The 15,905-nt window shown below is 36.6% G+C and overlaps 1 protein-coding gene across 2 annotated transcripts; it reads left to right on the top strand.

The window, feature by feature from the left end:
• The first annotated feature begins 242 nt into the window (after window positions 1–242).
• On the top strand, window positions 243–10,774 carry LOC309491961 (AP-1 complex-associated regulatory protein-like). 2 transcript variants are annotated; one of them, XM_082190990.1, is made up of 10 exons: window positions 243–575; window positions 1,517–1,565; window positions 1,661–1,687; window positions 1,774–1,799; window positions 2,798–2,894; window positions 3,167–3,265; window positions 3,945–4,012; window positions 5,283–5,356; window positions 5,484–5,591; window positions 7,477–10,774. In XM_082190990.1, exons 1-10 carry the CDS (start codon window positions 505–507, stop codon window positions 7,761–7,763), a joined length of 906 nt encoding a protein of 301 aa, XP_082047116.1. In that variant the 5' UTR covers window positions 243–504; the 3' UTR covers window positions 7,764–10,774. The 2 variants fall into 2 exon arrangements, with proteins under 2 accessions (XP_082047116.1, XP_082047117.1); XM_082190991.1 differs by lacking the exon at window positions 3,167–3,265.
• Window positions 10,775–15,905: the final 5,131 nt, after the last annotated feature.

Below are 15,905 nucleotides of genomic sequence, written 5' to 3'. Positions count from 1 at the left end.
ACATGATCCTTCAGTAATCATTCTAATATGCTGATTTGGTTTATTTTCAAATATTACTGGTTATACTTTATTATAGTTTTAAATTACTATCACCACCTCCACTAGCATAACTATTTTTAGTGGAAACTGTGGTTACCATGGTAATTTTAGTTATGGATGATCTCTGTCGACCCCAAGTGTCTCTGAAACGTCATTGCAGTGTTTGAGCCTCGCGACTTGCCGTAGTTTAAACATTAATCACATGTATGAGTTGTCAGGAAGAAGAAACAAAAGCGGCTTTTAGGCCAGATCAGAGAATACCACCCATGGGCGATGAATGATGTCGCTGCGCGAGCGAAGTGTCCGCAGGTGACTCACCTGTGCGAACCGGCCGCGTGCACGCGCGCTAACACGAGTCATGCAGAATACATTCCTCGTAGCCGGAGCAATGTGTAAAGAAGCAGGATACGGATCAGGAATGGAAGAGTAACGTTAGCTGATACATACACCTGATCCGTGTATGCCATGGGGAACTGCTGGGCTCAATGTTTTGGGCTCTTTAGAAGGGAAGCAAACAGGATACAAAGAGGAGGAGGGTGAGTTTTTCATGGGCTTGTTATTTCATATGAAGTTGCACCAGCTGTTATCTTTGGCAGCATGACTCGCCTGTTGTCAGGTGCATTGCATTGAACACTCGTATAGCCGGTGAGCAGTGGAACATCTCTGGATCTTTTTAAAGGAATGTTCTGATAGATATCAATGCAGCTTAACTGTTACATTAAATACGCAGAGTTTAGGTTGAAAGCAGCTGATATCAATCCCATTAGCAATGTTCATTTCGCGAACGAATCGTTCTTTTTAAATGATTCACGTGAACCGATTCGCATCGAGGTTGTAATTCACTTAACTGTTCCGGACAATAGTTGTTTACATATGTTATTTATATTTTGAATAGGGGTGGAATTATTTAATTATAATATTTCATGGATACATAAAAAATTTTTTTTTAAAAATGCGCCGCGTTGAATGACACATTTCTGTTTCACACTTTTAAGCAATGATTCGAATCTGTTCTCCGATGGAACCGACTCGCTTGAATGACTCGGACTCATCAACGCTACTCTAGTTTCCGCATTAGTTGAGGTCTGATCTCAGGACCCCGCCCAGAGTCCTCTTGTGAATCCGCCCTAGGAGGTCATCAGCTTTGGGCCTTTCGCCATTGTGTGTAATTTATCTATATCTGAATTTATTTGTTGGATCTAAACTAGTACACCAGGCATGTTTTATACTCACTATTTTTTTTTTTATTATATGTTGTCTGTTAAGTCTTTGATAGATTATTACTATTTTGAGAAGTCTACATTTGCTGTTTTACAGAATAGAATCTCGGAATCTTTTTTTAACCGCAAGTGATGATATTGGACAATGCTGTTACTTAAATCATTTTATATATAAAATATTTTAATATGCTCTGTCAGGAGGAAGTGAATGTTACCTGACCCCATAATGTGAATTGTTTTTATTTTTTTGCCAATAGGTCTAAGTACTTCAAAAGTACCACAGCTGGGGAACACTATACCATTGAGGTACCGTCATCATCATTTATTTAAAATAAAAAATCATATATAAATACATTCTCATTGCTGTGCAGTTTGAGTGACATCCATGCGTTCTGTTACAGTTTGAGAACCTTGTGGAGAGCGATGAGGTGAGGACACACTTACAGACACACACTCAACTTCTTATAATATTCCTCTTTTGCTTAGACGTCAACACTTTTGCCTTCTTTTCCAGGGTGAGAGCTCGCAAAGCTGCCCCAGGTATGGTATTATTTAATCTGGACTCTTTTGGATTTTACTTTTATTTACCTGGATACATACAGTACACTCAAGTAAAGCGGTATGTACTATAGAGCAATAGTTCTTGTTTCCTTGCATTTATTTTCAAGATCTGAGGTGAATTATCCATTGTCTTTTTCAGTTTGGCTATAAAGGTCACACAAAATGATATTCAAACTCGCATGAAATTCTTCTAACAATTAAATAAAGCACATAATTAGTGAGATTACCATCGTCATACTTTGTATGTTTTTCCAGCCGCGATGGTCGCAGAAATAAAAAACGTAAAATTATTTTCTGTCGCCATTGCTGCTGATTAGGGCAATAAGTCTGATTAACAAGGAAAAGATACATATCATATGTGGATAGGAGTAGGACACGGTGTAATTAAATTTCAAGACTTTGATTTTAAGACAGTGACATCAATTTTGTTGCATCAGTGTGAGCATTTTAAACTGTTTATGGATATTATGATGGATATTGTGCACAAAAAGTGCAAGACCGATTTCTAATATATTGATTTCGTATTTGTCTGTCTCTAAAAGTCACTTAAAGAAACTATAAAGATGGTCGCTGATGGTCAAACTGTCTTTTCCTATCTACATGGTTGGCTCTTGGTTTAGGCCACAGGTGTCAAACTCAGTTCCTGGAGGGCCACAGCCCTACAGAGTTTTGTTCCAACCCTGCTTCAACACACACACACCTGCAGTTTTCAAATAAGCCTGAAGGACTTGATTAGCTGATCAGGTGTGTTTAATTAGGGTTGAAGCTAAACTCTGCAGGGCTGTGGCCCTCCAGGAACTGAGTTTGACACCCCTGGTTTAGGCTGTAAAATTGACCAGACCGTCAAGACCAAGTTAGGAGGACTGTAATGAGTCACATTCCTCTCAGATCAGTGCATCACATGGCATGAGGTCACACAGATTTTGATTGGCTGAGGGAGACTTTGAACTCTGCTCTCTCTTCTGTCATTGGTCCAGACCCATCAGCGAGGAGGAGATCAGCCACTTGAAAGAGCAACGCTACACTGCCATCTCAGACCAACAGGCGCTGATCGACAAAAAGCTGAAGGCAGAGGTACGGGAGGTCACATCCGTACCTCCATCATCATCATGTGCCCTGATGAAACGTTCACAATAAGACCAGACAAGAACAAGAAACTTGTTTATAGTCTAAACAAGATCACTGTTAAAACATTTTAATGGTCAAGGTCAAAAGTTGTTGCCTTTAAGTTAGAGCTTACATTGAGTTTATGGTTTCATTTGTTGTTTTCCATTGCTTTGGTTTTCACCCCTGCTTTTATTTCTGAGTTTAGTTAACCTTCCCTTCCTGTTGTGATTTTTGCCCAGTTAGTGGCAGAAGAGGAGAAGTTAAGGCTAGAAGAGGAGGCTGCTTTTGCAGCCCAGCGCGAGGCAGCGCGGCTCGCTAAGGAACGAAAGCTAAAGGAGGTGAGGCGTTCGCACTGAGCACGCCCAGCCCTTCTCTTAACCCCGCCCACTTACCTTCAGCCACACCCTTCTCATTTGACATGCCTTCAGTTCTAATTTATAAGTAAAAATTCTGATTTGAACAGGAAAAAAAAATTGCTTGAGTTTGTAAGTTATGCATTGTCTGTCATATATTTGTTGAAATTATTCAATAACATTTATAGATTGTGATGCACAATAAATAGCCGAGATCAAGGACTTATAAACAGGATTGAAGGCTCTTAATGTTGGTCCAGCATCAAATATCGATCAACGTCTTGTGAATAAACTCAGCACTTAATGCTGATAAAAACAAAATCGATCTGCTTCCAAGAAAACCTTCTCCACCTAAAACTAACTATCCTAAACCACATGTCTCTCATTTCCTCCTGTTTTTATTAGCATTTTGTCTTCTTAATTTGCCCTCATGTCTTCTGTTCATTTTTATTTTCTCTAATTTTCCTTTCTACCATTATTTGTGTGTTTGACCATCTGCTAATATTACATATGCTGTCTGTTTCCCAGTAGGGCACCAAACTTTGGCACTAACAGTTAGAAATAATTGTAGCCATGTTTTTGAAAATGTGAGCGATACCATAGCACTTGGTGAAATATTAGTGGAAGTGAGTCAGTCGTCATTCTTAAAATGTTCTGTTTTCAGGGAAAGCAGCAGCCACAGAGGACCAAACCCAGGTCAGAATCAGAGAGCAATGACCCTCGGCACAAACCGTAAGTTCAATCTGCCCTGAAATTAATGCAAATGGTATTCAGTGATCCCAAAAAAGTTTTCGAACACTTAGGTTACACTTACAAATGTATGAGTGTCATTGCGTTAGACACAAAATAGCAAACCAAGTAGCATGTGGAAACAAATTAAGCTAGACTTCTATAGAAATATCTTCCTATTTTTGAGCCATTAAATGTGAAAAATATAAAATTAAAAGAAAAAAATATATATAATAAAAACAATTAAAACCTTTACTGAAAAGATTCAATATTTCAGTTGTTTACCTTCATGTCATGTGACCATTAGCCATCACCAGAGAAGTGTGAATGTTGTTAAATTATTGAAATATTAAAATATCAGGGAGAACTTTAAGAAACCATTAAGTTGAAGGGGTTCAGCTAAAAAAAACGAAAAAAAACATTTGGGTATCCCTTCATTAAATTGTGCTAGTGGTGTTTTCTTTTTTTTGAAATATATTGTCAGGAGTAGGGTTGGGTATCATTTGAATTGAACAATTCTGATTCCTAATTTCAATCAAGTCTTTCAATCAATTTTTCTTAGTCTTATTGCAAAACATTTCATTGGAGCTGAATACCAAGAACAAAAATCAACAGGCTAAAGAACACTTACACAAGAACTTTTGCCTATGGTTTAAAAATACCATAGCAAAAACAACTAGCTTAACTAATATAGATTTCAAGCATTATTAAAGACGAGTGAACACACTAACTAAAAAAACAACAAATAAACAAATTAGCAATCACACAAATAAATACACCTGAACATAAATATGTTTGAAATAAACATGACAGTGTTTTAACATTTTCAGGTATTCAGGTACAGAAACCGCCACAAATGTTAAATAACACAGCTCTTTATAAATAACAAATATACATTACAAATGTAGTTACAAAAGTTATTTAGTCAAGAACTGAGTGAATTTTCTCATTGTCTTTAGTTGTTTGATTAACGTTATTATAGAGACGGCAGCAAGAATATTAGACTGCCGTCACTTTAAGAGCTGCACGGATCCAATATACTATCATGCGTTTTCTTTGTCAACTGTTTACATTCACTTAAGACGTAACCAACTGTGTTTACGAGAATATTTCGACTTTGTGTATTTGTCCGTTCAAGTGCGAAAAGACGCGTTAGAGAACTGTTCAGTATCACGCACTATTAAATATAATAGGTGGCTTTCTGTGCGCACATTTTGCAGACAGATGAGGCAACTGTGTGTGTGTGTGTGTGTGTGTGTGTGTGTTTCCCCAGCAAAGCGTCGGATGGAGAGTTCGAGGTGTACCTGCAGAGTGTGAAGGCTCAATCTGAAGCATTTCGGAGCAACCGTGAGTTCCCATTAACTCATTTCAATTAAAAAAATCTATTAGAATACATGTATTTAAATGAAAAAAAAGTATTAATCTCTAAATGAAGATTCAAATCTGTTTAAATCGACTGTGTCTCTGTGTGAAGGACTCAGCTCTGAGACGAATGTGGTGACGCCGAACACGGAGAGCAGCTGGGACTTCACCAGTAAGACTGACGCCACCTCACTGGACCTGGAGTGGGAGGATGAGGAGGGTGAGTGACTTCACGGAACCGATAACATTTGCGTCCTGCATTCAGAAATCATTTATGAGCACTTTACAATCTATGAAGTCAAGTCACAACATGCCAATTTAAATGTTGCTGTTTTGCAGTTTGATACCGTTTGCTTTTAAATGTCACTTCCAAGCCAGGTTTTAACTTTTGGAGTGTTTATTGATCTTGGATAATGCGAATTTTAACATTTACAAATACAAAAATAATCAAAATATGTGTCTGTTAATGCAGTGTGAACTAACACGAACAAACAATCAACCACTGTATTAGTGTTGTCCCGATACCAAAATTATTGTTTCGATACCGATACCAAGTCAAGTTTTGCGATTTCGATACTTTTTCGATACTTTTCCTGAAAAGGGAGAAACACTCTCAAATATCATTGCTGTGCTTTATTTTAAAACCGGGACAACATTCTAATCATATAACACACTAATAAATGAACATATGAACAGCAGATATATTAAACATTTGAACAAAATATGAAATATAAAAATATAAAAAATAAATTAGAGCAATGACATTCAAGGTAAAAAAATATATAAATTTAGCAGCATTATCTCATTTATCATAAGAAACATAAGAGCTTTATCTTGATTCTGAACTTTGAATAAAAATATGAACAGCGATTATATTAAACAATGTTTAATATTGGTAACATATGATAAGCCTCATTGGTGATATATTTGACATGTGGGGAGAGAGTTGTGGAAGGCCTATACTTCATGTTAAACATAAATATATAACAGCAAAGACAGCGTCGGCAGTGTTGACGGCAAAATAGGCTACAGAATAATTCGTTCTGTATTTGAGAGGTGCAATATTTGAAAATCGATAATATTTTTTTTAAATGACATTTATTGTATTTATGTCAAAACGTTCAAACATCAAAATGTAATTTATTAATATGTATTCGTGTCAAAATGACATAGAAACTTCTTTTCCTATTCTATTTTGCCTGGAAACGCTTCCAACACGCTTGCGTGTCGCGTGAAAAATAGGCGTCGGTTCTATTTGTAGCATACACGCGTTTTCCGCGCGTCTCGAGCTGCGCCCAGACGCGTGTGTCACTCAGGCAGTTAACATGGGAGCCGAAATAAAAACGGACACGACACGCAGCCAGTGTGTCGCCGGCCTTACAAATCTGGAACGCGGTCATTCTTAGAAGTATCGATACTAATAAATTAAGGAATCGTGACGTTTTTCATTTCCTATTTACTTTTGAAGTATCGGTGCACCGTGCAACAGAGCAAGGTAGGCAACGTACTTCCATGTCACTCCTCGCGTCATCTTTTTCTACGAGTCGTGGACCACTTGTGCTCGCACATGCAGCCATCTCGCTGTAGTGTTTTGTCACATGACATAGACAGCGGCAGCCGGCAGGTTCTTTGCTGCGTGCGTCAGGAAAAAAACACAGACGTCCATAGGGAGGCGTTTGTTTTTTTTTTTTTTTTTTTTTTTTTTTTTTTTTTTAAAGTATCGATACTGAAAAATGTAGGTATCGTGACGTTTTTAATTTCCGAGTATCGCGATACTTTTGAAGTATCGGTACACCGTGCAACACTGTATGATCTTCTAGTATGCTTTTTTGGATATTCCTTCATGCAGTGTGTGATATAGCTGTTTGTGAATGTTAAAGGTCAGCAAAGTTTCAAAGTGCATAACAAATAAAGTTATTGTCTCCCAAAAGAAAGAACCAATTCTGACCTGCCTGAAACGAGTCATCAGTAATTGCAGTCTTACTTTCTTTTTACATTTTGATGAATGATAACATTTTGTACAGGGACCTGTATTAACAGAGCAAATAGGGTTGACTTAATTCATGTGTCTTTACTGTAATGAATTAATATGTGGCATTACACAGGAATGAACCGAATGGGTCCTGCATGGGAGCGTTCCAAAACGGAGGAGGACATTTTACGGGCGGCGCTTCGTCCTGGCGGGAAACAGCTGGACAGCGGACCCACCTCCACCTCTGAGGACTCCAACGCTCTGGAGTGGGAGAACGACTTTGTCAGCGCACATCCCGAGGACAGTGGCGACCATGGCGATAATGGCGACGAGGACTTTGAGGGATTTGTTAATCCAGTACTGGACACGCCCACTGAGGAGGCGGGGCATAAAGCCAGCTCTGACCAACAAGAGAGATAGTCTACAGCAAGAGACCGTGAGACCACAGCGATTTCAAATGCCTCGTTCAAAATCAGTGTGATATGACTGCGGACGGTCAGTTCAACTTAATGTAAAAAATGAAATTCATAATTCTCAGTGTGAGAGAAAATACAAGAAACAGAAAATGCTTTATATGATTTGTACTTTCATTGGGTGAATATCATGAAAATTGTCATAATTTATCCCCAAAAATATTATATATATTTTCATTATTATTGACTGATATCTTTATTACAATAAAAAATAATGTAATACAAGAATTTATAACTTTTAAATCAGCATAAATGAGAGTCGATACAATACATGCAGCCATGATGTGTATATATATATATATTTCTCAATTTAAAATAAATGTGGCTATTTTTTGCATTATGGTAATGAGAACTGGGTTGGAAATATGCTCAGTGGTCACAATGCAAAAAAAATCTTTATGGATCTAACAGAATGCTTAATTTTCTTTATGCAAAATATAATTCTGTTTGGGATGAATAATGACCTTGACGTGTTCCTGACAGTTTTCATGAGATTCACACCATTAGGTCACAGATTCATTAGGATTTGCGTTCCACGGGTAAATTTGCCCCGGTTTTTAATTATTAGATGCATCTATAATTTATTTTTATTCGTTTCATTTGTATAACTGGGTGAGGAATGTTTTCGTTCAGCCTTATTTCAGACGTTTTCATTACAGAACTGAATCAAGTGCAATTTTAGAAGAAGAGGGAAGCTTCTCGAAAGCCACAGATGTTTTCCAGACCTGTCATAACTTTTCTTTTGCATGGTTAATATGATAAGTCATATCAGACATGATAACAGGGAAAATGACTGTCAGGGAATGTGGCCCCTGGTATGATGCATATGAGATACACTGGACAGTTTTAAGGGAAAGACATTTTGGCTAAAATGCATTGGAACACATTTAAATTAAAGGGATACTCCACTTTAAAATGAAAATTCTGTCATCATATACTCACCCTCATGCTGTTTCAAACCTGTATGAATTTCTTTCTTCTGCTGAACAGAAAGGAAGATATTTAGAAGAATGTCAGTAACCAGACAGTTTCTGGTCTCATTGACTTCCATAGTATATATTTTTTTCCTACTATGGAAGTCAATGAGACCAGAAACTGTCTGTTTGACAGAATTTTCATTTTAAAGTGGAGTATCCCTTTAAGTCCATAAGTGCTTTTAAAATAGTCCCTGTTTATCTGCCGGTCTGGGTCTGGGTCAAAGGGTTTGTTGTCGTCACTTTTTGGAAACAGTTAGTGTAAACAGCCCGTTCTTTAAACTCTGCATTTCTGAACAAAATGGATCAGAACGAGGGAAAATACATGGTGTGATATGGATCGTCATATTCTACCTCTGGTTTTGATAATCCTGACATTATTGAATGAATTTCTTGCTGTCTTACTGTATCTAAAAATGGTCAATGATTTGATGTGTGTATCTTTCCGAAACATGCAAGTTGTTTCACAGTGAAAACGGAAGAAATATTATTTTGCATAAAGAAAATAAGGCATGTTTTATGAAAATAGTTTTTGACATTGATTGACACAATTTTCATGAGTACTTATTACCATATTAAAACATTCTCTTTCCTGATGTGAAAAAGTCATCACAATGGCCTAAAAAAAATATGCTTTTATTTTCTTTATGGTGTGATATTATCTTTGTTTTTCCCAATTAATTATGGGGTGAAATATGACCCGAACATGTTTTTGTGACCCTATAGATGCCATATTGAATTCAATGCGGATGAAAACGAGGCTGTGAGGGATAATGTCTTTACAATGGAACATTGTATCCTCGAGAACATGATTTTCACAACCTTTTAAAACTGTTTTATGGAGTTTTTGTCTACTGAAAGTTTTTCTCAGAAAGACGTTTCGTCAACTGAACAATCAGACTGTTGTTAAACAATGAATTCTGTCCACAGCCTCGTTTTCACTCCTGTCAAAAATTAAAAATGACGTCTAACCTGACTAAGGTCTATAGCGGAACATCAAGGAACTAACGGTATTAGCATAATGAATGAAAGATCAAATGGTCAGGAATAATTTTTACACATAATGAACAACCTCTTCCATTGACCCCCATATTTCCCTCAAATTCTAAATTCAACCTTAATGCTTTTAAATGTTGTCATGAATTCTGATTTGTAATATGGATTGTAAAGCAGACACTAAAAGCCTTTAAGAGTGGTGGAGACTTGAGTCTGTAATTTAGTTGTAGGTCTCTGAGGACTGATGTGTAAAACATCAGCGCACACAAGAGCTTCTGTACAGCACAATCATCTCACGTTATTTTCTTATTCTACCAGCACGCCTCAAAAGAGATGTATTCATGTCATCAGAATGTGAAGTATGTGTGATCAATGCAGTGTTTGTTTGATTATTTTTTTCTCCTTTTGAGTCTGTTGACCATGTAAACTCATCCTGTTTGAAGAGTTTGGGAGCATTTGCAAAGATAAATTAATGTGTGTCCACCAGTCAGAATGAAATGGGCCCAGGTGATTGTAAATAATGTGTAGCTGATGTGTGAAATGATGACATTTAAAAATACAGCCCCATCTGTGTGTTTATGGAGGCATATTTATGTAAATGACTACAAGGTTAGCAGCTTTAACTGATTCGCTAATGGAAACACTGTTACCAGGCCTTATTTTGCATTATGACAAGTGCGTATATTGAAATGATAATGGCGGTTCTCAATTTAAGGAAAAGAAAATATGCTGAACATTCCAAGAAAGGCTCTGGACTCACGTTTCCAATGCGCTTCCCAACTCTTCAACAGAGCTTAAACTGTTGCACAATTACATTTGTTGATATGTTTCCTTGTGTTGGAGGAACATCCATTTTTTTTATACAATTCTGGGTGTTTGTGAAGGACCTGTCATATTTCAGATAAACTGAACGTAATTACAGTTTTTATTATCTAATCGACAGAACATATTCGGGTTAGATCTGACTGCTAATAAACAAGTAATATTACACCTGTCTGTTTGCATTTCTATGAGGAAAAATTAATTGGATGTTACATGTTGGTCTGTTTCCGTTGGGGACACAGAGTATATGGTATTTATTTTCTCAGTTTTCTTGTGTATTTTTTCTTCTGTAGTTAAAATTGGTATTTTAATTTCCTTTTAATCTCACACCTTTACTGTTTCTGTCCTTATTCTGGTTATATTTGGTTTTCATTATTAGATCAGGCTTCTTTTCAGGCTCTCTGGTAGGCTATGTTGAAAACACTTTAAACAAAGTAGTTTCTTTCAGTTATTTTTTTAGTTTTTCCTCCATATTTTCTCGATATACTTCTCATTAATTTGCCCTAAGTACCTGAATTTTCATGCATTAATCGCTTTTTATTGCCAACGTGTGAACGAAACTTAAAAAACGAGACCTTCCCCGACTTCCTAGGTTGTCTTTGAAAGTACGTAGACCGATGAAGTACTCGGCTGGGACGTTTTTGCCGGGAAAATCAAACGGATATGACGTGTACGAGCGGCGCTCCGGAGATCTCTTCCGTTCAAAGAAACATGAAATGGATAACGCTGAAAAAGAGCCATTCTGTACTATAATGTCAATGTGGCATGCAAAGAAAAGGGATTAATTCAAACCATTCTCACATTGTCATATAGTCCCAACTATAGCCTAGCCTATAGGCTACTTCATAATTAAACCGGTGAAATGCAGAACTGGTGCACACATCTCCACATCGCAATGATCACATGCTTTCTCGCCGCTGTCATTTTTGTTGTGTGTTTATTTTGTTATTGAGAGGAAAACGCGCAGCACATTTGTACATATTCATCTAAATGTCACTCTAAGCAGCGTGGACGGCGTCGGGATGTTTGTTAAACGTAGTCTATCTGGCCTATGCAAATGTAATTTATTTTGTTCCTTCTAGCAAAGAACAAAAAAGGCCTTGAATCACGTTCAGTCTCTCTTGTGTACATTGGAGTATTACGACGTGTGCACGAGCAATAAGTTGTTGGCTGCAGTTCACTTAACGGCCACCTGTGTCGCTAATAACAAGGAATTTCACATAGTTATCTTTAAACAAAGTCCCTGCTTTTCTCTCTCATGGCTGTTTTGATTTAACCCTTTTTATAGAGTAAGGGTAGAAACCACAATGATAATCTGTGATTCAAAAATTAATTTATACTTGTATTACATAATTTGAAAAATGTGAAACAAATTAAATGTTTAAGATTCTGCTATATTTCTAGGTTACTACTAAAATAAAATAAAAACTTTGTAATAGCCTGCCACATTAAATCATATTACATTTCAATAGCTATTAAACTTCTCATATTAAACATTAGCTTTTTTATTTCAAGAAACCACATTTTTAAATTAAATATAAAAAAAAATTAGATATCTAAATATATTTTTATATTTAAATATCTAACATATCATATATATATATATATCCTGACTTCCTGAGGAACATATTTTGTAACATAATTACGTTCTGGCAGTAATATTTTGACCATGCATGGATTTCTTTTATAATATGATAAAAATAACTTTCAGACTGAGACAAAATGTCAATGATCTAAACAGAAACAATTTTACAGTGAGGGCGCTACACAGACTGCAATGACACAAACTAAACTGCAGGTGGCGGCGTTGTTTCATACATCAAATTAATGAATCAAACACACGTGCAGGACCGCCAATAGCTCCGGACATCCATTGAGTTTAAATATCTTTATATGGTATAAAGCTAATGAATATTATAATACATAATAAAATGTTCAGACATGCTTCGATTACAGTTTCTAACTTAGTGTAAATCAGAAAAAAGCAGTTTATTCTGCATGCTTTTGAGGGTCATCTATTGGAGGTCATAGATTACTCTTTTCAAGCACAATGATACAGGGATTTAGCCTCTTTCACAAGATGAAAGAATCAGCCCAAGGGAAAGAGCCTTGAGGTAAAAATAAATTGCTCTTTCTCTCTCCTGTCTCCAGCTCCAGCAACACACGCTCAGAAGGGAAACCAAAATGAAGATATATGACACACACACACACACACACACACACACACAAACAGACAAAGAATTATGCATTCATTTACTTACGGTTTGTGATGCAACTGCACTCAGTTTCAATAGAGTTGGCTGCTTTGTTTTGCTAACTCTCCATTACACTGTGCCTTGCTAACAAAAAATGCTCCGAACAATAAACCATCCACTTGTTTCCGACACTAGTATCCTTCTGAAGTCTATTCAGAGACACAATGAGCTGTTTAAACTGGACACATCAGAGCGAAGGCACTTTCCCTTTCACTGAACATGAATCTGTATCCAGTGTAGACAGCGTCAGTGATTATAATGGGTTCGGTTTGCTTTTGATGTGATATCTCATCCAGTGTGCAAATGTCAGCCGTTGCGACTGAACGCCAGTGGGCGGGGCTTATGGTGTGATGATGTATAACTATTCGTCGATGTCTTGCTCTTTCTCTGGAGGCAGTCAAAACAAGCTGTTTTTGAGCTTGATTAAATAAATGTTTTGTTTATAATGCTATGAAACTTGCCGGATGTTTCAAGCGTACAAAGACCAAAAGATCAAGGCACATTTTATTTCATATCATGTCCTCTTTAATGCAATTTTTGTCATTATTTTATGTGAAGTTTGCTTATACTAGGCCTACATGCTTTAGTGTTAATGCTGACTGTTGTACAGTTTTAATGTTATTGAATTATTACCACTTGACATTAAATGTAAATTACACATGTAAATAATTATATATAATTGTATATGTTAGCCAATATATTTTCTGTTTGCATTCATGCAAAAAAGAGGAGTTCCCATGCACTAAAATAAATGTATCAAAAGCCATGCATCCTCATTCTGATGTAGGTCCTTCTGCTGGTAATGACCACAAATGAACACCAGTCTACCAGTCTATACATTTCTGATGAGAGCATGTAAAAACATGAATATGTGGAATAGGAATAGCCGATATGGAATCAGACCACGTGGACTCCATAGTCTGCTGTAATGTCCCGGTATCCTCCCTGGTTGTCATGGCAATGTTTTGAAGTGTATTTCCAGCTCAATGATGATTGTTCCTGCAACTATTGAAAACAGAAACATCAAATATGACAGTGAATGCAAAAGTATAATAAGCTATCAAAATAAAAAGCTTGTGTAATATTTTTCATTTAAATAATTTACTTTTTTTCAGGCTCTAATGACACACTAATAACATAAAATTATTTGTAATTATGCAACGAATGCATTACTTTACCAGGATTAATACATTACACTCTTACAAATAAAGGTTCTTAAAGGGAGCTTTTGCATTATTGCCATAAACACTTAAAAATAAAGGTTCTGTATGAGCATTGATGGTTCCATGTTGAAGATCCCATTGAACCTTTCCATTGCACAAAAGTCTCAGGAAAAAGTTTCATCAGATTATTACATTGTTCTTTACACTTGGATCTTTTAAGAAATGTTTACTAAAAGGTAATTGGGGCTTCTATGGCATCATTGCAAAAACTCTCTTTTGGAACCTTTATTTTTAAGTCGAAGAACCATTTTGTGTTCCTCAAAAAACTTTAGTTCTAAAAATAACCTCTTTTTTTTCCAGAGTGGGTAGAACTTTTTAATAATTTGAAGAACCCTTTTCCATTATAAAGAACCTTTTGTGCCGTGGAAAAGTTCCAAGTTCTTCATGGAACCACTAATGCCAATAAAGAACCTTTATTTTTAAGAGTGAGCATTAGTTGGGCCCGACTGAGAGATCAGATCCGGTAGAGTGTGTGCTCTGAGTGCACAGCATTATTCAAGACTAAAGAGAGTTCAAAGATGAGGGCCATGACATGGAAGCTAAATATAGAACAGACTGCTGAAAGTCAAGAGCTTTATTTTTCCTCCCGGGGAGACAGAGATGATGAGACAGATAGCTATCTCTCAGGGTCTAAAGGTGAGAAAACATTCATCCTGCATACAGTCACCATGGACATTATAATTATTTCAATCAATGAAGTTTAAGGCAATCTCCATCAGCAGTTCAGATTCTCTCTTCTAAAGCACTTGAGGAATTCTTTGGTCTCAAAACACCTGATGATAATCACAGTCCAGGAATTGTTTATGATTTCAGGGTAGGTTTTATATTTGTACAATATAAACATATAAGTATGAGCAGTATGTTATTCTGCATAAATCAGCTTCAGAGAGAGAGAGAGAGAGAGAGAGAGAGAGAGAGAGAGAGAGAGAGAGAGAGAGAGAGAGAGAGAGAGAGAGAGAGAGGTATTTGTGATCACTCTCTCATTGGTTGATTGTGTTAGTCTCCTCCCCCTCCTGCACCAATCAGAACACTTGAGCACTCATTGATCACAGGTGCTCTTAGAGGAGCTTATAAAGCTTCAGAGTAGGATCAGTGTTTGGGAGACTGATTCAGTTTCCACACACTTTATCTATTTTTCCTCCCTGCGGTATGGTAATATATTGTTTCCCTCTTTGATCGCCCTAGTCTCTGGGGTTTTGTTTTGAAGTGGGTAAAGTTTGGGCCTCATTATGTGGGCTCTCCAGTGGGTGTTTGTGTTCTCACAGCACCTTTGAGGAAACCACTTTCTTTTGAGATTGTTACTGGTTTTTCATTTTTATATTTTATGTCAATCTGAGTGCAAATAAATAAATAACACTAGAAAATTGGTGACCTGATGATCATACAATATGAAACTATCACTTCTAAACTGAGAATTATTATTATTATTTTTTTTTTCATGTTAAAAAAGAAACCAATTTTTTTTTTTTTTCTCAATGTGTTGTTACTATTCTGCTCCCCCTTAAGAGCCAGTTTAGTAAATTGGGTTTAGATTGTTCTCTTGGGTATACTCTCCCAATGAAGTGTCTTGAAATAATTCAAATATTGAAATATTTATGCAATCTGACTCTTTCTTCTGAATGCCATCAATTCATGCTGCATTTGTTAGGAAAACAGTGGAAAACAAATCTACTGCAATCAATCATTTCCCATGCAGAAAGGGGGAATGGATGCATCAAAGATGTGCAAAGTTGGCCAACACTGACCCAAACACAATAGAGATTTGTGAAATTATGTTTGTAGAACCATGTGCCCTGTTTGTTTTACTAAGGTATATAAC

This window comes from Leuciscus leuciscus, assembly GCF_965113295.1.
Source record: "Leuciscus leuciscus genome assembly, contig: HAP1_SCAFFOLD_777, whole genome shotgun sequence".
Taxonomy (NCBI): domain Eukaryota; kingdom Metazoa; phylum Chordata; class Actinopteri; order Cypriniformes; family Leuciscidae; genus Leuciscus; species Leuciscus leuciscus.
This window is presented reverse-complemented; position numbering and strand designations above follow the sequence as displayed.